The sequence below is a fragment of the Epinephelus fuscoguttatus genome, linkage group LG5, assembly GCF_011397635.1.
Source record: "Epinephelus fuscoguttatus linkage group LG5, E.fuscoguttatus.final_Chr_v1".
Taxonomy (NCBI): domain Eukaryota; kingdom Metazoa; phylum Chordata; class Actinopteri; order Perciformes; family Serranidae; genus Epinephelus; species Epinephelus fuscoguttatus.
The window spans coordinates 24,212,400-24,234,705 of record NC_064756.1 but is presented as its reverse complement, the minus strand read 5'-3'; the positions used below and the strand labels follow the sequence as shown (position 1 = coordinate 24,234,705).

General features: G+C 42.7%; 1 protein-coding gene across 1 annotated transcript in view; it reads right to left on the bottom strand.

Moving 5' to 3' along the window:
• Window positions 1-110: 110 nt before the first annotated feature.
• LOC125888802 (SH2B adapter protein 2) overlaps window positions 111-22,306 on the bottom strand; it is a 36,686-nt gene continuing 14,490 nt past the window's right edge. The window contains exons 2-9 of the mRNA XM_049576410.1: window positions 18,744-19,695; window positions 10,476-10,577; window positions 10,176-10,267; window positions 9,691-9,791; window positions 9,430-9,591; window positions 9,142-9,344; window positions 6,812-6,986; window positions 111-4,183 (exon numbers count right to left, since the gene is read on the bottom strand). Of these exons, the coding sequence (XP_049432367.1) occupies window positions 3,849-4,183; window positions 6,812-6,986; window positions 9,142-9,344; window positions 9,430-9,591; window positions 9,691-9,791; window positions 10,176-10,267; window positions 10,476-10,577; window positions 18,744-19,664 (2,091 nt within the window). The 5' untranslated portion in view covers window positions 19,665-19,695 and the 3' untranslated portion in view covers window positions 111-3,848. The remainder of the gene's footprint in view (window positions 4,184-6,811; window positions 6,987-9,141; window positions 9,345-9,429; window positions 9,592-9,690; window positions 9,792-10,175; window positions 10,268-10,475; window positions 10,578-18,743; window positions 19,696-22,306) is intronic.

The window sequence follows — 22,306 nt, the reverse complement described above, 5'->3', positions numbered from 1 at the left end:
GATTATTTTTGTAACAGGTAAACTCTCGACTTCTCTGAGCCTTTGATCTCAAACATTTTGGGCCGCACTCCCAGATTGTGACAGTAATGAGTGAATAACTGCAGAAAATGTGCAATTGTTTGTTCACATTTTATTCACAGAAATATAAAGTAGTATGTCAAGTACATCACTTTGTACAAAATTGCACAGACTCTTCAAAACTCAGTCAGACAACAGAAAAATTTAGCTTTTAAGAAGTGTTAAGAAAATAAAAGGGAGGCATGAGCAATCTGTGATATGTGAGATGGGCTCTTGCAACAGACGGGGTCCACTGAGGATGTTTCATCAAGAAGAATCAATCAACTGTACATAAATAAGACTTGATAGGAAAAATGTAATTTACAACGGCTGAGGAATAAATATGTTTCAAAAATAGGACTCAGATTGGCACATGAACTGCTCCGTCCGCTCCTCGACTGAAACTGAAATTTCACCTTCGAAGTTAAATGGCCGTGCTTGGAAAGACAGACGGTGACGTTTGATATGTTTTTTCAAACTGAACAAAAGTTTTGCATATGTTTGAAATACAGTAGCTGAAAGGTGCCCGCTTTTCACTGTGCCTTAAACGCTTCAAAACAAGTGTGACATTTTGGTAAGTATGCTTTTGAGAAGGACGCGCAGATTAAAAGCACTCTGATACCTGTACAGTAAGCACATTTCCTAGTATAGCAAATGCTGGACCCGCCCTACTTCCCTGGTACTGGTTGGCTAGTACTAGCCACTACTCGATTAGGTTTAGGCAAGAGGAGTGGGACTGGTAAGGGTTAGGATAAGAATGCAATGATAAGCCAATGAGAGGCAGAGTATGACGGGTCATGCCTTTGATATCCTCGGAAATGCAAATTTTCATACAGTAGATGTGAAACTACAGCTAGCGTTCGGCTAATTTAGCTTAGCACAAAGACAAGAAACAGCTAGCCTCAGCTAGTCTGTCCAAAAGTAACAAAATCCACCTACCGGCACTCCTAAAGCTCACTAATGAGCATGTTATGTCTGATTTGTTTAATCCGTACAACATTTGGACTAAGAAATTTAATATTGATTTCTCATTCCAAAATGTCAAACTTTTACTTTAAAGGAATACTTTACCCAGAAAATGATCATTTGTATGTCAGTTACTCACTCTTTGTTACGCTGAATTCATAATGAAAACTCTGCTTTTCTTGTTTTCCTCCATGATGAACAAAGAATCCAAAAAAGGGCAAAGATTTTTTGGTGAATTTAAGTAAAAGAAGGGCGTGTTTAACGACAGCAAAACTGTATCAAAACATCCGTCTACAAACTCTCACACAACTTGTGCAGTATAATCCAAGTCTCATTTATCAGTGGTTCACCCAGTACTTCCCAAACATGTGGAATTTTTTTATTTAAAACACATTTGCATAAACAGTCTCACGCATGAACAAGCAGCTATTCATGCTACAGCCATTGATGTATAAAGAGAATTGGATACAGTGCTGGAGGTGGGGCCTTGTTTATTCCTACCAAAGCAGCTCAGTGGCGCATGAAGCCAAAAAAAACTTTGCCCTTCCGGGTGTAAAATTACCCGGGTCTACGGCATCTAATGGAGCAAGTGCACTACAGGTTTTCCTGAGCTAAACAACCAACTTCTCCTGGTCGAGCGGCTCACCTCTGGTTAAGCTTCTGCTAACTTGAATGAAGATTAAATCATTTAATCACTGGGCTCTTTTAGACTTTTGAAATGTTATCAGCCAAAATGGATCAAATCCAAAGAGTGAAACAAGTCATTTTGTGACGAAGTTATGACGCTCAGATTATGTATCACTGATTTACAGACATCTCTTTTCCACTGTGAGTCTATGGGGAAAAGTCCGTTGGGCGATGACCGGCCCGGTGTAATTCCACTCTTTGGCCACTATGTTAAATTGGCTTCAAAGCCTGGTGCACTTCCTGGGAGCTTGGGGTAAGCACATACGTTTGAACTCTGCTGCACAAGCCGAGTTCAATCGACATGCTTGCCCAGGAGCGATACTAGTATGTAGAAGTTTTGTAAATAGTAATGTTTTAGTAATAATCCACGTTTTGAGAGTACTGACCACGCAACAGGATAAATGAGACTTGGATTACACTGCACAAGTTGTGTGAGAGAGTTCAGCTGTTGTTAAACACGTCAAATTTACTTCAATTCATCAGGAATTTCCTGTGTTTTTGGATTCTTCGTTCACTGTGGAGGCACAAATTCAACATAACACTGGGTGAGTAATTGGTATTCAAATGGTTGATTTGTGGGTTAAGTATTTCTTTTTAACTGATATTTTGTGTTATAAAGAATGTCTTGGATCATTAAGTTATTTCTTACAGTAACAGGAGTATTTTGTTGTGTGAGCTGTATTTTTCTTTTGGATCATTAACTTAAAAAGCTCATTACTTTGTCAACATAAAGCAAAGCAGCAATGTCACATCTTCCCATCCAAGCATGGCCACCTAGTGCCCTTTACCACACTGTCTGTATCGTTCCAGTCCACACCAGGCCGCACAAACAGTACGCAATACCACCACCTTTCTAAAAAACAAGTCCCCAGTCCCTCCAATAGCCTAAATGCTGGATTTGGTATAATTATATCTTCAAGGCATTACTTCAAAGTGAACTCCTATATTAACAGCATATCTAATCTACAGGTTATTGATATGATAAGCTCGGATACAGAACCAGCACCAGACGGAGGGACCTCGAAAACCATGTTTTAGAAACACTACTGTAGCACACCGATCATTGAAAAATATTTGGACTCTAATACACCACCACACACTCATAGAAATAACCTGGTATGACAGCAAAATGGGAGCCGCCCTGCCATATTCACTTCCGTTTCAGCAATTTTAAACTGACTTTTAACACAAGATATGACCACCAGTGTGTGTGTGTGTGTGTGTGTGTGTGTGTGTGTGGATAACACTGTGAGAACAAAACAGTTTGCAAAGATATGCATGTTCAGTGTGTTTTAAGCAGAAACTGACAGTAAAGGAATCCCCTGCAATAGATTTTTGGGCTTCTGTGATTATGCGAGATGTCAACACCATCCTCCGTGTCGCTATGAGCAACAGTCTGTTCAAGTCCAAGGTAATTGTCAGGCACTAAGACCCTTTAGGCTGTACACAAGAAAAACATCTCTGAGCTAACACTAACACACCCATGATTGCTGTACTGATGTTAGCAGAGACCCAGGGCAGGACTTTGTAGGGAAACCCTGCAGGGACAGTGAGGATATCCGGGACAGACTCAAAGCAGCTTTACAAACATTAATGGGATGCTCCCGGGAGCTCAGAGGAGCTCTGAGGAGCTCTTGGGGAAGGGACTGTTTCTTCAGGGTCATTTCAAACTCTCAATTTTCAGCGGGGTGGTAACACAGGCTCTGCTTCCAGGGATATGTGGGTATGGGCGAACAGGAAGTGGTCAGAAGCGATGAATCAAAGCCATATGACTCCGCTGGATGACTTCCTCTTGCTTTCTCCACCTACACTCATATCACCATGTTGTGTTTCTACATCTATGTTTCATCTACCGCTCCATCTTAACAATCTCCGTTTCCTCATGTGGCCTTTTGGTTTCTTTGTTCACTGACATTCTTGACAGCTGAGTTTGAAGCGAGGACGCAGAGCCTGAGGGATTTATCAGCGAGGACACACTGCTCACCACCTCCCTTCTCAAATCAGAGAAACAGGAAATTGCCTTGAAATAAAAACAATCAAACAAAACAGTGGGTGATCCAGTGATTTGGACAGTTCTCATCACCAGAACAGTGTCCCATGTCACCTCCGATACATGACTGAACCCTGCCCTGTGGTGTTTAGTAGAAAGAGTACTGGTTCTCCACTGCCCGGGCCCTGCGAGTCCCATCAGCATCGTGGTAGTCCTCAGATCCACCACTAGAGGCCTCCAGCAGGCGCTCAGAGCTGTTGCTCCGGCTCTGTAACCCTCCACCCACTCCTCCTCCAGTACCTGGGTCACTGCGGGAGAGGGAGGGAAGGGCAGTGGGTGACGAGGAGGTGCTCGAGGAGAGCGGGGCATCAGGAGGAGGCCCTGCAGGCGCTGGGATTCCAGGAGGGTGGAGAGCTGGCTGGGCTGAGTCTGTCCGGCAGCCTGCATCCCTGGGAGGGGTGAGGACCGGAGGCACGGTCACATCTGCAGCAGATTGTGGAAAGAAGAAAGAAATCGTTTTAATGGAAGACATATTAATAATACAGATTAATCTGCGCTGCTGATAATTGTTGGTTACACTAAAGAGCTGCTGGCAGCAGGCTCCTTCACAGAGCAGCATGTAACCACAGGCAGTGTGGGCCTCCTTTATTATGCTTTCTCTTGGTGGGCAATAACACCGACAACAGTGGTGCCAAAGACACGCCTGACCAGTGTATCAGTGAAGCCTTTTACACCCTGAATCAAACCCTCACTCTATGTAAGTATGTGTATGGGAGTGAGTGCATGAGTGTGTGTAGGTCCAGCGTTGGGGTGAAACAGAGGGCCTCTTTGTGGCCACCAGGGTGGGTTGGGGCCGGAGTCTCAGGCTGCATGCAAAACTCCTGCGGTATAATCGCCCCCTCACTCTCCTGTACAGGAGGGCATTCATCCCATGCCAGGAGAGCAGAGGGCAGGAGCAGTGTTAGGATGGAGGAGGGGGGCAGGTTCACTGAGTTTTAGCTCTGCTTCCTCCGTCTATGAGGACAAACTCCGCTGTCCATCAACACATCCAACTTTCTGGAAGTTTCTAACCATCCTCCATTTTTCTTTGGTGACCTGAGGAGTGATCGTCAACTGAGACACTTGTTTCTTTGAAACCACTGACAAATTACCTCCAAGCTCTGGAAGTCTTGAACTCACTAAATTTTAGCTTGTCTTTGTTTAAGCGACTGAGTATGCATAACTAAGGCAGCAGTAGTGGAGCCATAACGTCAGTGAACTGACTCAGTAATGTGAGTTACAAAGCAATATCTAGCTTAAGTTTGCAAACATTAGCCACCACAAACTACTGATAATCACATACCAACATGCTATTTATACTAAGTACGATGTAAAATTGAGTATGTCATGCATTCACATTGCATAGCACGTGGATTTTGCTTACGTGAGGAATACCCAGATGTATGCTACATTAGCAATAATTTCTGAGAAGGAGACGTGATCTTACTGGACATACTCTTTTTACACTGTGTCTCTTCAGCCAAGCTTAAAGCTGTTAGTATGTCACTTTATTAAGTTTGTATATATTTTAAGGCGAGAAAGGAACTATTTTGCTTTCAAATATGTGCTCAGTTTATCGAAATAATGCTTGCAAATTTGCTGCAACATTTTCAGAGATGTGAAAGCCGCTGGGCGGGTCATACTAGCTGTCAGTCAGGTTATACAGTCATGACATGAGTCTTGCCTGGGTATACTTCAATATGACAAATCTGTTGGTAATGGCAAACTTAATCCTTCATTAAGTCGGCAATATGCATTACATGAGTATGTTGTAGGCAGTACGTTATATGTGTTTCCGAAAATAGCCAATGCCTATGAATGTATGAGTGTACTAAAATGAGTAAAAGTATTTTTTATTCTCATTAATTAAACTTTTCATTTGTAACAAAAAGGATGCGTTAATTCTTCTAAATGTTACAAAGTCACTTAAAACTCAAACAATGTTATGAGTAGCGGTCAGAGCATGTGAGCGGAGCGGTAAAAAAAACTGCGTCGTACTACCCTAACCTGTAATCTTCTATTCACAAATAAAACATAAGCTTGGTAGATTCTCCGGTGAAGCCCTCTCCTCGCAGTTAGGGACCGTTCTACACGGTACCACTGTCGGCAGGGTGGAAGTAAGTCAAAGTGTAGAGGAGACAGACCAGGTTAAGCGGCCGACCTCCAGGGAAGCCCTCTCGCCTCTCCCCACAATTAGGGACTGTTCTCCAAGGTACCGCTGCTTCTCTTCTCAGTTTATTTTCTAAACTCCATAGTTCTGAAAGAAAATAGTGTGGGTGTGCACAGGTACAAAGATGCATTCTGGGTGGGGCGACCGGAGCAAAATTGGAGCGAGAGATAAGGCTCCGCTCCACCTTTTAAAAAAAAATAGCCGCTCCTCGCTCAACACAAAATCCTTCCGCTCCACGCTGGGCTCTACTCCAACTCCCGCTCCGTTAAGTAACAGAAATGTCCCACTCGGTATATATCACAGTCACTATCCTTTTAAAAATATTTGACTGTGAAAAATATGACTTAAAACATATTTAATTCTAATTCTAATTAAATTCTAATTTAATATTGATCTCAAAGATCCAATGTTGGGTGGGGCTACAGTAATCAGAAACTCTTACAAAATATAAATAAGTAATACATAAAAGCAAACTGGCAACATACAGCTCACACAACAAATTTCATTTGAACATTTCTAAGAACGTTTTCTGAGAAATGATTGAATGGCATAACGGGACTTCTTCACAGCAGACATTTTGAGCAGAGGTCTCATCAGACAGAATATTTGAAAACATCTGTATTGTGTGTGCAGAACCCTTAACTTAAGTCTGAATGCTTTGACCTTTCCAGCACACCTGCTATTAATAATACCCTAATTAAGCATCTCATCAAGGTATAACAAACCGTAGCGTAATAGGCCTTAAGGAAAAATATCAGGCCTCTGCATGTTATGTGCCTTTACAGTGTCTTGACTGTTAAATTAAAAGAGTGTATGACCTCCTCAGTTAAAACTATTGTGACTGTGTGGTTGTGGCATCTGTAATGTGGTATGTGAGAAGTTTTCATTCATGTGCTGCGTACCTGTAGTGGAGCTTCGCTGCACTTGTACATAGGAGCGTAATGTGATGTCTGCAGAGCCTCCAGATTCGAGGGGGATGGGGTGGGCGTGGAAGTGTCTCAACATGTCCGACACGGTGTGGAACCACAAGTGGTGGACGTGGCACTGCCCATTCTCATTCACCGACAGACGCAAGTGCTGGGAAGGGGAAGGAAGGGGAGGAGAGGTAAACCGGACATTAACAAGGAAGAGAAGAGGTTGAGATTCAAAGGAAAAGGGTGAGATTGATGTTAAAGGGGAGGGTCAGGAAAGAAAAGGACACAGAGAGACAGAGAAGTGCAGTGTGAGAAACAGTGAAGGCCTAAAACAGACAAACCAAGACAGAAGTCAGGACATTATCTGAGAGGCGTCTCGCTGTGGGAGCAGAGCGACATAGTGCCAAGACTGACACCAGAGGAAGAGGCTGCAGCTGACACTTCCTGAACACTGCTGGCTGGCAGGATGTAATGTGGATAGATTGTATTACATAAAAGGACAAAAAACATTGACATTACTGCATCTTTTCCAGGGCCTGAACAATGCGGTCTGCTGTGAGCTGAAACCCAAAATGTCACGAGAACAGGCGTGAGTGAATATAACTGCAGCGGGGAGGAGAGATTCTTGTATTTCAGTGTAGAAACAACAAGTTAATTTGTGATTTAATGGTCCAGTGTGTAGGACATAGGGGGATAAATTGGCAAAATATAACTACAGCGTGAAACTGCTTTATTCAGTGGTTTTACCAGTTTTAATCACCTGTCTGGAAAGGGAAGAGTCCTCTGCCAATAATCTGTCTCCCAGTGAAAACCTCCTGAAAGTCTGAAACCAATTGCACAAAATACCTAAGTTTTCCCCTTAAGTATGACACTTCAGGCTTAATTTCTCCTTAGCTGAGGGACTGCACAGAATCCCATGAAAGGTTTCCTTTGTTATGGTAAAACATTAACTCATTTACTGTATTGAAAGAGATTTTACAGATGTTTCCATGGAGATTTCTTGTTTGCTTAGACTCAAGCTTGTGCTGCCCGTTATTGACTCACAAAGTTGTCCTACAGTTAGATAGTGAGAAAATGGCAGAAGAGAAGAAAACAAGAAACCATGTTGGTCAGAGGAGGAAAAGATTATACTTCTGGAGGAATACAGTCATAGAAAGCACAAATTGCAAAGTAGATTTGATCCCCAAATACCAGAAAACAAAAAATGAAAAAAAAGGAAGAACTTGCAACAAAAAAATGAATTCAGTCAAATCTTAAGTGGAAAATCAAAAGTGTATCCACTGGCTTCTCCTGGTCGCAGAACACAACACTCTTCTCGGGGTGTGTTAGTTCAGTCAGGAGCACAAGTAAAAAAAAAAAAAAAAAAAATCTATTTCCATTTGCAGTATTATATTTAAGTCAGACCCAACATGAAAAGGATTTTTTTTATGAGGAAACCTTAACAAGGACTTTAAAGAAAATCTTAACTTAAGGTATAATGTGCAACCGGCTCCTGGATCTTAAGTTAAGTCAGAGTAAAACAGTGAGCATACACTAGCAGGTTCATTTCCAAAAATGAAAATTCAGCCATTATCTACTCACCCATATGCCGATGGAGGCTCAGGTGAAGTTTTAGAGTCCTCACAACACACATGAACACAGTGCCCATGTCTCACGGTCTCCTGCAAGCGCGAACACGTGAGCGCGGTGCACAGAGAGGCAGTTAGAGCTACAGGCTACTTTGAGGCTAAAACAACTTTTCATGTCGGGGCTTCAGGACACTTGGATCACTACGGACGAGCAGTATGGAGATATTTTGTGGTTTCAATTATGTGTTTTTGGACGTTTGAATCTGGGGCGCTGTAAGCCTCCATTAGGTGGAGTTGTGTTGCTACCCCTTCTCCCCTTGGATCTCCACAAGTGTTGTGAGGACTCTAAAGCTTCACCTGATCCTCCATCAGCATATGGGTGAGTAGATAATGGCTGAATTTTCATTTTTGGGTGCACTGTCCTTTTAAGGCTTTTTTCAGGTAAAACTAAAAAAAACATTTTTTGGTTCCAGCTTCTCTTTTTTTCATTTTTTAATATATTTGTTTTTTTAAATGGTTGGTTCAACAAAATAAGCAAATGAAGACAAGTTTTGACTCTGGAAACTAGTGATGGGCATTTTGTTCTTTTTTTTTTTTTACATTTTATAAACATAATTGAAACTAAATGATCAGTGCATTAACAAATTGTCCCATCTACATGTTTACAACACATAACGATCCACCAACTGTTTAAGTGAATTTAACTCCATCATGTAACATAATGCTACTTGTCCTCTCTCATCGTCTTACCTTGGCTTTGCCCTGAAAGTTGAAGGTGAGGACGTACTCTCCTGGTCGCGTCTCACTCTGACGAATCACAAAGAGCCCGTGGCTTCTGGCCCCACCTGCAAGCACCAACTGAGCCGCCCGCACACGGGACAGTGTACCATGGAACCATGGGTAACCCGCCAGGCTGGCATCCCCATCTGACTCTTTTGCTCCATCAATGCCACCTAAAAAAAACAGAGGTCTGTTGTCTCTATTTGTAATATTTTTTCTGTGTTTTTGAGTGTTCATACTGAGTGTATGTGTTATTACCTGCAGAGGAGTTGGAGCCCTGGGCCTCAGGGGACTGGAGAAAGCGCTCTAAAGGCATATGGGATGGGTGCTGGGTGAAGGGGGGTTCCCTGCAACGGACTGAGGGGGCGCTGTAATGCTCTGCGGCTGTAGGACACGACCTTTCAGGAGCACGATACACACCTAAACACATTTTTTATAATTTAATACATTAATGTGGATGAAAAGATTTTAATGTTGTGTAACAGGTGCTGGAAAAAATGGAGAGGAGTCTTTGCTTACCCTCAGACAGCAGCTCACAGCTGCAAGAGGCCACCATGGAGCAGTCTTTAGAGGCCTGACCGTGAGGACATGACGCCAGCTCGATGTCATCGCCGCTGTCACTGTACACAAGCAGGCGGGTCAGGAGAACCGCAAGAACATATACACATACACACACGTGTGCAAACATCACAGAGGCCTAACACACGACTCTAACACACATCCAGATCCTACAAACAGGGACACAAATAATCTTTCTGTTTACGTCCTGAGCTGCACCGACAAACGTCCACTAACCAGCAAACTGAGGAGGAATGTCCGTGGTGCGAGCTCGACCATGTTTGTGCTAAAGCAACCTGTCAAAAACTCCACTAATTTGATGATTAATGACTGTGTGTGTTTCCCCTCCTTTCCCCTTCCCAACCCCCTTCCCAACTCTCTCCATCCCTCCATTCCTCTCTTCTCCCCATCAACAGCCAACAGCAAATATTTATCTGGTGGTTTACCCCGGGTCTATGCAGTCCTGGATGTCAGCAACCCAAGAGTTTTTCTGCAGCGAGTCAATGGTTTCCAGGATGTACTCTCCACCGTTTTCCACCTGTGGAAGCAGCCAAACACTGCAATCAAACACTGAGCTCTGTTCAAAGGACCACGTCGGGGCACAGAACAGGACAGATCCAGTCTTAACTCACCAAGGGCACGGGCTAGCTCATTTTCCAACAACCTGTTTTTGTACAGCAGTCGTATCTGAGTCTGCGGCAGGTGCACTTGTGTTAATGTGGTTGTAAAATGGTTGCAGTTCCTACCTTAAGAACAAAAGTATTGTCCTTGTCAGGCATCTCCAGCGGCATGGTGGTCCTCACCTCCACAATGGCTGACAAAGGGATGCTCACTTTGGGCTTTGAGGACTGAAGTGAAACAGAATAAAATGTCACATTTAACTAAACTGCAGGGCTGTCCTAATTACCAGTTTTAGGGCATCAAAGCCTCGTTGGGAAATATTTGCAATTAATGAAAGCTTCGAGGAGGTGATGAGAAACGAGAGGGCATTTTTTGACACATCAGTTTTCAGTCGTGGCATCTAAAATACCTTGACAACACTTACATCCTCTGGAACAGATGGCCTATTCCATATAACTTCAAAAAGAATTGGAAGAAAAACAGTGGAGAAAATGGTGTGTTTCTTTAGCCAATGAGACAGACTCCATATGGTTATTGTATGTACCATATATGACTGTACCATATATGACACCCTACTTTAATTTAGGAAAGCTTGTCATGGCTTTGTAAACATCCCATGACCTCATGGTTTTTTTTTCTTCCATGTAGTACTTTTCTTTTGTTCCTTTAGTTACTGAATGTAATAAATGTTCATGAATAAATTGTATTTAAAAAAAAGTAATAATGACTGTTTTTCTTTTTTTTGTCTTTAATCTCTCCTCAAGTCTCCCCAACATATGGCGCTTATATGTACACTTAATCTCTCCCAAAATGTTCTACAAGGTTCTTAAATTGTTAAAAAAAAAATTGGACAGCAGGAGAAATTACTTTGTTTATCAAAATTTATGTTTTGCTTTGTAAACTGCTGCAGAATTTTTTTTAAAAAAAAATAAAATATCATGACAGTTAGCCACTTTATCCATATGCAGGTCGCAGTAATATTAGCCATTCTGGCTTGATAAAAAACATTAATTTGCAAGCTGTTGCTCACAGTGTTCAGTTGATTTGCAAAGTTGGTTGTAGATTTGTGCTATGCCAGTTTTCGTTGGCATATCTGGCAGTTGACTTTTTGGGTGTCATCTTTGTAAATTTTGAAATTATTATTATTTGATTTGTAAATTATTCCAGACTTTTTCAACATCTTGCTCGCGTATCTGTAAGCTTGTCACAGGTGGTCAAACTGTCATAGTTAAAACTAGGCCTATCACTAAATTTAAATGTCCTTTACTGAGAATATCTAATAATTCATGTTGATACACAGTGAATTATGATGATAACTATTTCTTTATTTATGGGCCATTTGGGATTCTTGGGGTAATGGTATAGAAAAACCAAGCATTCGAATTCTAATTTGGACACTGATTACCATGGCAACAATTTAGGCTTTGAAGCATTTGAGTCAGGTCTACCAAACTGTGAAAAACTAATATTTTTCTAGTGGTATGTGGTGTATGACCTCAAGACTGAGACCCTCAAAAAGTCATAAGATCAATGTGTAGGGTTGCCAAAAAAAACCTAGAGTGTATTTTGTGAGTCTGTGAGAATTGACCGCAGTGATTTCTTCATCTAAATCATCGTGTCTCTTAGACCCCATCCCAACTAGGCTACTTAAGGAGGTCTTTCCTTTAGTTAACACTCACATATTAGATATGATCAATATATCCTTATTAACAGGCTATGTACCACAGTCTTTTAAGGTAGCTGTAATTAAACCTCTACTAAAAAAGCCCACCCTGGATCCAGAGGTGTTAGCCAACTATAGACCAATATCTAATCTTCCCTTTCTTTCAAAGATCCTTGAGAAAGTAGTCGCAGACCAGCTGTGTGATTTTCTCCATGATAATAATTTATTTGAGGAATTTCAGTCAGGATTTAGAGTGCATCATAGCACTGAGACAGCACTAGTTAAAATTACAAATGACCTTCTGATTGCTTCAGACAAAGGACTCGTCTCTGTACTTGTTTTATTAGATCTTAGTGCAGCGTTTGACACAATTGACCATCAAATTCTACTGCAGAGACTGGAACATTTAATTGGCCTAAAAGGTTCAGCACTAAGCTGGTTTAAATCTTATTTATCTGATCGTTTTCAGTTTGTTGACGTTCATAATGAATCATCCTTACGTACCAAAGTTTGTTTTGGAGTTCCGCAAGGTTCTGTGCTCGGACCAATCCTATTTACTCTATATATGCTTCCTTTAGGTAACATCATTAGAAATCACTCTATAAATTTCCATTGTTATGCGGATGATACACAGTTGTATTTATCAATGAAGCCAGAAGAAAGTAATCAATTAACTAAACTCCATAACTGCCTTTAAGACATAAAAACTTGGATGAGCACCAACTTCCTGATGTTAAATTCAGACAAAACTGAAGTTATTGTTCTTGGCCCCAAACAACTCAGAGACTCTTTATCTGATGACATAGTTTCTCTAGATGGCATTGCTCTGGCCTCTAGCACTACCGTAAGAAACCTCGGAGTAACATTTGATCAAGATTTGTCTTTTAATTCTCATTTAAAACAAACCACACGGACTGCATTTTTTCATCTGCGTAATATTGCAAAAATTAGGCCTATCCTGACCCGAAAAGATGCAGAAAAATTGGTCCACGCTTTTGTTACCTCTAGGCTGGATTACTGTAACTCTCTATTATCAGGTAGCTCTAGTAAGTCCTTAAAAACTCTCCAGCTAATTCAGAATGCAGCAGCACGTGTACTAACAGGAACTAAGAAACGTGATCATATTTCTCCTGTTTTAGCTTCGCTGCACTGGCTCCCTGTAAAATCCAGAATTGAATTTAAAATCCTACTGTTAACTTATCAAGCTCTAAATGGTCAAGCTCCGTCATATCTTAGAGAGCTCATAGTGCCATATTATCCCACCAGAACACTGTGCTCTGAGAACGCAGGGTTACTCGTGGTCCCTAAAGTCTCCAAAAGTAGATCAGGAGCCAGAGCCTTCAGCTATCAGGCTCCTCTCCTGTGGAATGATCTTCCTGTTACGGTCTGGGAGGCAGACACCGTCTTCACATTTAAGACTAGACTTAAGACTTTCCTCTTTGATAAAGCTTATAGTTAGGGCTGGCTCAGGCTTGCCCTGTACCAGCCCCTAGTTAGGCTGACTTAGGCCTAGTCTGCCAGAGGACCCCCCTATAATACACCGGGCACCTTCTCTCCTTCTCTCTCTCTCTCTCTCTCTCTCTCTCTCGTATTCTATTACTGCATCTTGCTAACTCAGCCATTCTGGATGTCACTAACTCGTCACTAACTCGGCTTCTTCTCCGTGACGTGTGTGGTTGTGCTGCTGCCGTGGTCCTGCCAGATGCCTCCTGCTGCTGCTGTTATCATTAGTCATTAGTCATACTTCTACTGTTATTATACACATATGATTATTGTCACACATGTATACTGCCAGATATTAATACACACTTTCAACATATTGTACCACAGTAGCCAGAACTATAACTATAATATTATTACTTTCAATAATGTTGTTGTAAGCTACTGTCATTACCTGCATCTCTCTCTTTCTCTCTCTCTCTCTCTTTCTCTCTCTTTCTGTCTCACTGTGTCATACGGATTACTGTTAATTTACTATGCTGATCTGTTCTGTACGACATCTATTGCACATCTGTCTGTCCTGGAAGAGGGATCCCTCCTCAGTTGCTCTTCCTGAGGTTTCTACCATTTGTTTTCCCCGTTAAAGGGTTTTTTGGGGGGAGTTTTTCCTTATCCGCTGTGAGGGTCATAAGGACAGAGGGATGTCGTATGCTGTAAAGCCCTGTGAGGCAAATTGTGATTTGTGATATTGGGCTTTATAAATAAAATTGATTGAATTGCTTGATTACAGATCTGATCAGAACACAGTCCTGATGAGGACATAGTAGCTGCATTTCTGAATTACACTACTGATAAATAATAACTACGGTTGTTTTATGCCTAACTGCATTTTCGTTGCTTATTCAATCAAAAAAAAGATTTTATCAGGAAAAACCTAAGATTTAAAAACAAGTTCTTAGGGACTTTGAGGGGTGCTGCTTGTGCTTGCAAATCACAGTGGATTGAGAAACACATGTAATAGGGTACAGGGGGATAGGTTTCATTTCAACATTGGGAGGGGACACATATGAAAAGAAAAGGGGGGTTAGGGTTAGGGTTAGGAACCTCTCTGCATCCATTTATGGTGTAAATGTCTTCATTTTAGTCAAAACAGCAGTCCTCTGATACTTTCATGTTATTTTGCACATGTGGTTCCCTGATTTTCCACCACTGTTATACCATTAAAATCCAGAATAAGTAATTACAAGTGTCCAAAGTTAAATTAAATCCTTCATTACAGCCTGCAGCTCTTGTTAAAGTAGAAATTTCATATTTTAGGATAAAAAAGCCCTACATAGAGCTTTTAATTACTGGTGCAGGTTTAAATACTAACACTTCTCCATCTGTCTTTAGTGTGAAACACACCCAACGTCTCCTGAGCCTAACATGCTAATTAAGGGGCAACATACAGTCTGAATCATTAACGCAAACTTAGCAGCGATGAACTAACCTCCTGTTTACTAAGATTGAATAACTCATAAAATAAAACAAGGCCAACATTATAAGAGAAGGTAAGATTGCACAACCTGCAAAAATGTCTCAGTTTTTATGCAGTCTGTTATTTCTCACAGCGATTATTCCTGCTGACTGACTATAACAAACATAAGAGTTTACAAGAGGGTGAACACAGAAAACATCCTGGCCTCAGTTTGCCCTCTGGATCCAGACGATAATCTTAACAGATCCAATGAGTGTGTTTGAGGCGGTGAGCTGCGTGTGTATGTGTGTGTGTGTGTGTGTGTGTGTGTGTGTGTCAGGGGAGGCAGAGTGAGAAGGAGGCTGACTGATGGTCTGGCAGAGGCTTATCAGCTGATCTGTCTGGAGCAACACTGTTCTCATCTTGATCTGCCTGTGCAGCTGGCTGCCATCCACGCCCACAATTCCTTTCTCTGGATCAGATGTCAAAAACCACTTCCTGTATTAAACCATCTGACCATTTCCTGTACCTCTTCACTGCGGAAAACACAGGCCCAATCTTACTGGAAACTACTGTATGTTGAAATGTTTAGTCGGAGCAAACCAGTGTTAACTAGTGCACATGACTGTACATGCTCCACCTCACAGCTCTCACAGTCTTACAGGAAATAGGTGTGAAGTTAGTTAGTGTGGTCAGTCCGTCTTTTCTGTGCCCTGGGTTTTCTGATGTGGTGAATTGGCTCTCAAACAGTTGTCTATTTATACACTAAGCAGACACACAGCAACATTAGAACTCATGTTGAAAGACCAATAGTCACTTCCTTTTAGCTCTGTTTTGGTCTCCACCAACTCCTGAGGAAAATATCTGTTTCTCAAAGGAGCAGTATACAACATTCAGCGCATATCTATGTTTAATGTTGCGTTCACATGGAACCAGGGAAACGGTAGCAAAATGGACGTTGTCCATCTGCCCTCTCATGCCTGATTCCATGTGAATGAAGCATCAGAGTCTAGGCTGGGATTGCTTGCACATGGCTCTCAACATGGAGGTGGCTGAGCCAGCAGCTAGCATCTAACAGTGTTAACAATGGCGGCAGTGCTGACAGAGCTAACGGTGTTAACCTGGGGGGGACTGAAGGGAGACACCATCACCGCTAACAGCAGTAACTGACCGCAGTGCAGAGTGGCAGCAATTTAGCCAGTAGGAAACACACACAAAGACTCGCATGCACAGACAGACTGTCTACAACAACAGAGAAGCTCTGATGACAACACGCACAAAGGGAGCGTGACTTCACTCTCTGTTCAGGATGCCATTACTCCACTAAATCTTTGCATAGCAAATTGTGGTTTGCTGACTGCTCTGAATGTCATAAACAGAACTTTTAAGCTGCTAAATGTTTCACTGTGTTCTCCAGCTAGTCGCTAACTGTGTCTGCTGTTTGGTGCTGAGCAGGCAGTGTATAGTTCTATGAGTTTTTTTTGTTTGTTTGTTTGTTTTTTGCTGAAAGATAGGCGAGAGTTAACCAAACCTGTAAAGTTAGGGGGCATAAAACCAAACCTCAGAGAAGGATATCTTAAAACCTGGATGAATCAAATCAAAACTGCAATGGACAAATACCACTGGAGGTAAGTCACAAAATGACCCTTTAAACAAATAAAGCTAATGACTCTAACCAAATGAGAAACACAGAGGGATTTCGTTCTGAATTGGTGTAACGATGGAACTTCAGACCATCTTTAAAAAATGCCAAAAAATGCACAAAATGTGCCAGTTGCTCCAGTAAAGTAACCACTGTTTGTGTTTCCTTCTGTAAATACAGGTAACATTTAGGAGTGTCCACAATAATGAGTTTCCATTTCATTTGGGCCCATCATCCATGAAAAATAATTAAATAACAACAGCAAACCGCAAAAATAGTCCCAAAAACACAAAATACATCACTAGTACCTTTTAGTATTTTAAAGGTCCACTGTGTCAGATTTAGCGGCATCTAGTGGTGAGGTTGCAGAACTGAAACTTCTCCTGTGTAACAAGCATGTAGGAGAACTAAAGTAGCTGACGCAAATCATGAATGGCCCTATCTAGAGCAGGTGTTTGGTTTGTCCGTTCTGGGCTACTGTAGAAACAACATGGTAGACTGCTTGAAAGAGGACCCATTTCACATGTTGATATAACTGGCTCATTCTACGGTAAAGATAACACAACGATTCTTATTTTCAGGTGATTATAAACTTATGAGAACACAGATATCATACACCATATCTGCTTATAGATGCCTCTTAATCCTACACATTGAACCTTTAAGGCAAGTTTGGAGCTGCTTGTTTTTTATTACAAAAACAAGCAGCTCCTGTGATGTCTTACAGCTACTCTTAGTCCTCAGTAATTACATGGTACTTTGGGAGGTGCAAAGCAGAGAGTGGGTCGGCTCTGGGCTTGCTGCTGTGTCATAATGCAGGCAGTTAGCGTGCTGCAGTGTGCTGCCACACCGAGCAGCCGGCAGATTGATGGCCCTGACAGGGACGGAGCCACAGCCAGTCAGCCAGGAGCGGCCAGGAGTAAGATTTTATGAGTCAGTTTATCTTTCTGACACTGTTGACTCTGCACTGTTATGATTTGTAAGACCTGAATAAGACGGCAGTGATAAAACAAGTCAGAGTGTCTGCAGGGCAGGCCTGTCGAGATGTCTGTGTTTAATTAATGTGTCACTTCAGCTGTAACCGCTGCTCTGAAGTTTCCTCTAATCTCAGCTGATAGTAATTTTCCCACGTGTGGACGTTAATAGAATGTAACAGATGAAGCTGCTGAAGCACAATTATTAAGTTTCATTTTATATGTTCCCCTTGTGGCCCTCTCTCGGAGTTTGGCAGAGTTTTTTGAGTGACTCACAAAAACTATTTCGGTTCCTGTTTTCAGTTTGTCACTGCAGCCAGAGACAAGGAACCAATCAATATTTATTTTTTGCACATGAAAGGGAATCTTTGTGAACCACTCCCTCTTACAGAAATCAATGTAACAGCTTCCGTTCTCTCTCTCTCTCTCTCTCTCTCTCTCTCTCTCTCTCTCACAGTCTCCGGTTCTCAGCTCCTTCATCCCCCCCCTCCCACGCTTGCCTCCCACCTGTCCTTACCCCTCTCCCCGCTCTCCACAGGCTTATCCCCACATTCCCACCAGCCATGATCAAAGGACAGTGGCAGATTTACACACACTCAGCTGCACAGCCTCATGGCCTTCTTAAGGTCAGGGGCAATGATCTGGATATCCCATATAGACGATGTGTGCATGCACGCACATGAGAGTGTGTGTGGTTCGACTTCACTCAGGGTCAGAGAGGTTGGATTATCAGGCTGGATTTTTTTATCTTTGATTCATGAAAGGCTGCAATAAAAGAAATTCATTAATCATTAATGTGTCGATCATTTTTTCAATCAATCTTTACGTCTAATGTTCAATTAGACTTGTCTCGGCGAGGTGGAAATGCACTTGTCTGCCTGCTTTTAAACACTGGCTAGACATAATGACTTCCTCGCTGCACCTGGAAAAAACTTTGCTGTGATTGAAGTGGCTCTGGTGAAAAGTTTAACAAGATTTGTGGATCGTTTTCAAGTGATCTGGGTAAAGAAATGGACTCTGCTGTGAATGTTTTTGGTCTGCATCTTATCTAGTTTTCTGTGAAGATTATGAATGTCACAGACAATAATTTGATTGTTTATCTGTTTATCTCTTTGTGTTATTGGCAGGCAGGACTCGTTAGTTAAACAGCTAATCATTTCAGCATGACATCCATGTTTTCTGCCTAATTCTACTCCATGTCTGTGTGTGTTTCTGTACCTTGGGTGGTACGTAGAACTCCAGCAGGAACCTCTCGCCTCCTTCATCCCTCTTTGTCTTCCTCAGCAGCAGGCGGCACTTCTGCCACTGTGCAGCGCCCATACAGTTTGTGTCATCAGCCACCATGTATCTCAGCGCTCCCTCCCTCTGGATCTCCAGCATCTCAGCCTTGTGGCCCTGGGAGCCCCTGGGAAGCCGCAGCTTTTGGGACCACTTCTCTCCCCCTGCAGCCTCCCCTCCTCCTCCACCTCCCCCTCCTCCCCCGTTAGGCCTTCTGGCTCCAGAGGGACCGTCGGGTTCAGGGGAGGCCCGTCTGTGCCACATCTCCTTCACCCCATCCACCACACACAGGCTCATGTTTCTCAGGGAGAAGCCCTTCTTGAAGCGAGCCTTTGGGTGACTGACTGAAACGTCCTCAGAGCTGCGAGACTGTCCCAGAGCGGACACCTTGTGAGTCTGCTGGGGGCCTCGGGAGGCGGTGGTGCCACTGCCTCCCCCATCTATCCCTCCCCCTCCACTGTCCATGCTGTCCAGAGATTCACTTGAAGCCCCGGCGTCCTTGCGTCTCTGGTAAAGGTCGTGACCGTAGGACAGCGGGCAGCCCTGGATTCCCAGGAAAGGAACAATGCTGTACTTGGGTGCTGCGTTGGAGCCGTCCTCCCCTGGAGAGGACGCCTGGTTCTCCCTGGCCTGGGTCAGTGCTGCAGAGAAGCACTCCAAGAAGTGGTGGGCAAAGTGCTGTGAGAAGCTGGCATCAGCGCCGGGCGAGTCGTAGCACGGGTTCTCCGACAGGAAGCGCTGGAACTTGTCAGCGAAGTCTGCAGCAGAGGCTCGAGCATGGAGCTCACAGAACTCTCGCCAGTCTGGCAGTGGGCACGAGGAGGAGAGCTCCGGGCTACCAGGCACCACCGCTCCGTTCATCACTGGGCCATGCCAACCCACCGAGGAGAGGCTGCAGAGGAGGAAGAAGAGCACAGTGTTAAACAGTGTTAGCGTGGATGCAAGCAGAAGACTGCAGGATGTATTTGTGTAACTCCTGGCTTTGGATCAGACAAACAGCAGGTGTGGAATGGCCTACATGTGTGATGGTGCGGAGAGTAAAAGATGTGTGAATGGAGCAGACTGCTGAACCTGCATTTGTAACTGTCACTGTAATATCTTAAAATCTTGGTTATATGAAAATGAAGTCCCTCTATGCAGATTTTTTTGTCATTTCCATACACGTTTTGGAGAATTTTCTCAACCAATAAATAAATGTCTTAAAGGGATAGTTCAGATCTTTTTAAGCGGGGTTGTATGAGGTACTTTTCCCTATTCAGTGTATTACGTACAGTAGATGTCAGGTGGTGTGTCCTTAGTTTGGAGAAGCAGGCAAGAGTATCTTCACAGAAGCTAAGCAAAGGGGCAGTAACAAGACATATTTTAGCCATCTAAAAAAAAAAATCGGGAAAGTAAAAAAAAAAAAAGTTTATGCGTATACTATTTTTACTGCTTTGCCTCTCCTTAAGACATCCTGTTCCGGCAAGGAGGGCGTTGATGGTTTCAGTTCCCCATCTATGCTCTCCTCAGACCCACCAGACTCCTTTGACAAAAATAGCAATTTGTCTTGCTGAGGATGGGAGCTCCTTCAATCAGTTAATTAGTTTGTGTTATTGTGTGACTTTGTTTAACCCAAACTAACTCAAACACTAAAGTCACACAATGACAAACAAATTATCCAATCAAGGCAGTGGTAGACCAGCTTTAAGGTAAAGCAATGAAATTATTCTAAATATAGCATACATTTAACCTGACAATGATTCTTTTCAGTGGGGATTTTTTTTAGGTGGCTGAAATATGTTTTGTTTCTGCTCCTGCCACAGCAGTACATTGCTTAGTTTCCATGTCGGACTCTAGCCTGTTTCTCCAAACTAGGGGCATGTTGACTGACATCTGCTGTAAGAAATACATTGACAGAGGATCAGTACTTCATGCAACTGCACTTCACAAATTCAGAGCTATCCTGGTAAGTTTAAGATCAACCAAATTTTAAGACACATGGTTTTCAGCTGACTTCAGCTCTGCACAGGAAATAATGAATGTTATATTTATTCACTTGTCTAAAAGTAGTCAAAACTTCATATATTAGAACACTGAAATCAGCCGATAAAGATGATAAGCTCCCTCCTGGAGTCCAAAAACCCCAAATTCCCAAACTTCTGACACCACGACCTCATTGTCCCCAGTGGTATCCACAGCCCCGGTGACAACAAGCACAAACAACATCCAGAGTCCAGAATCTGTGACAGCTGAAGATTACGCGCAGGATTGGCGTGTCATTGAAGGTTTGAAAACAGCTTATAAACAGATTTAATGTGACAACGGATCGAAGAAAAATCATCCAGAAAGCCCCGGTCATCATCAGTTACCAACTGATGCACTCGGATTATTTGAATTATCTAGAAGTTGTGTCCGAGTGGGTTACAAGCAACTTGGATGCAACTCAGAATGACAGTGGAGCTCCTCTTTATGTCACATCTTTCTCATTCACTGTTGATTTTCTATATAATGCGTGTTTATTAAGCTCTCATCCACTCATCCTTACATTCCTCTGCTCCCCATGTGTGTTCGTATGACTCAGTCCTCAGCGCTGCCTCCAACTCTGGCCCGATCAGTGCCAAACCACATCACATCACTGATAAAACTCTTCTCTCTTTGGTCTTACCACCACTGTGTCACTAGCACCATTCACGGCCTTCACCCCCTCCTCTCTCTCTCTCTTTATGTGCCTCAGTACATCAGTGACTTATACAGCATCAGTGAATGCCGTCACACCATCAAACACATGTTGGTTTGATTATTGTTGTCTGTAAATCACGCAGATAAAAGGATATCATCTGAGTGGGCAGACTGGGTGACATACGCACAGGGATGGCAAACACTCCCCAAGCTGTGAAAGCTTATTCTCAGAGCTGCTGATGCTTCTCTTGGCAGTTCGCTCACAATATGCGCTCAAATGTTTGCACTCTCAAATGCAATTGCACTCTTAAACTGAATCACACATACATGCATACATTTGCACGGAAGAGTTTCCTGGAATTTCTCCTGCAAGCAGCTTTATTGTCATTTTCAAAAAGCATCCGTGTGGGTCGTCTTTTCATAAAGGATTAGCACAAAAAAACTCTGCACTGGAATTAAGTCTGACACACACATTCAAACTACAAGCCAGTCTCTCTCTCTCATTCCTTCTTCTTTTCCTCTCCCACAGATCTGAAACAAACAATATGCCAGATCAGAGAGAGGATAATGATGAGGGGAAGTACACAGGAGTCCCAGCTCTTTGAAAGATCATCTCTGAGCTCATCACGTAGAGAGAGAAGCTCTTGGAAGCAGAGACCCGGCGTCAAAATTTCTGAGGAATGCTGTGATGGATAGAGACATTAGAAAGTAAAGGAAAGGGTGGGATTGAAGTATAATAATGAAAAAGAAACAGCTAAGGAAAAGTCTCCCTTATCTGTGTGGATGTGCAATACTGTGGCCATTTAGCTTCACTTCATTTCACCTAGTGTGCAGACGTGGGTGGT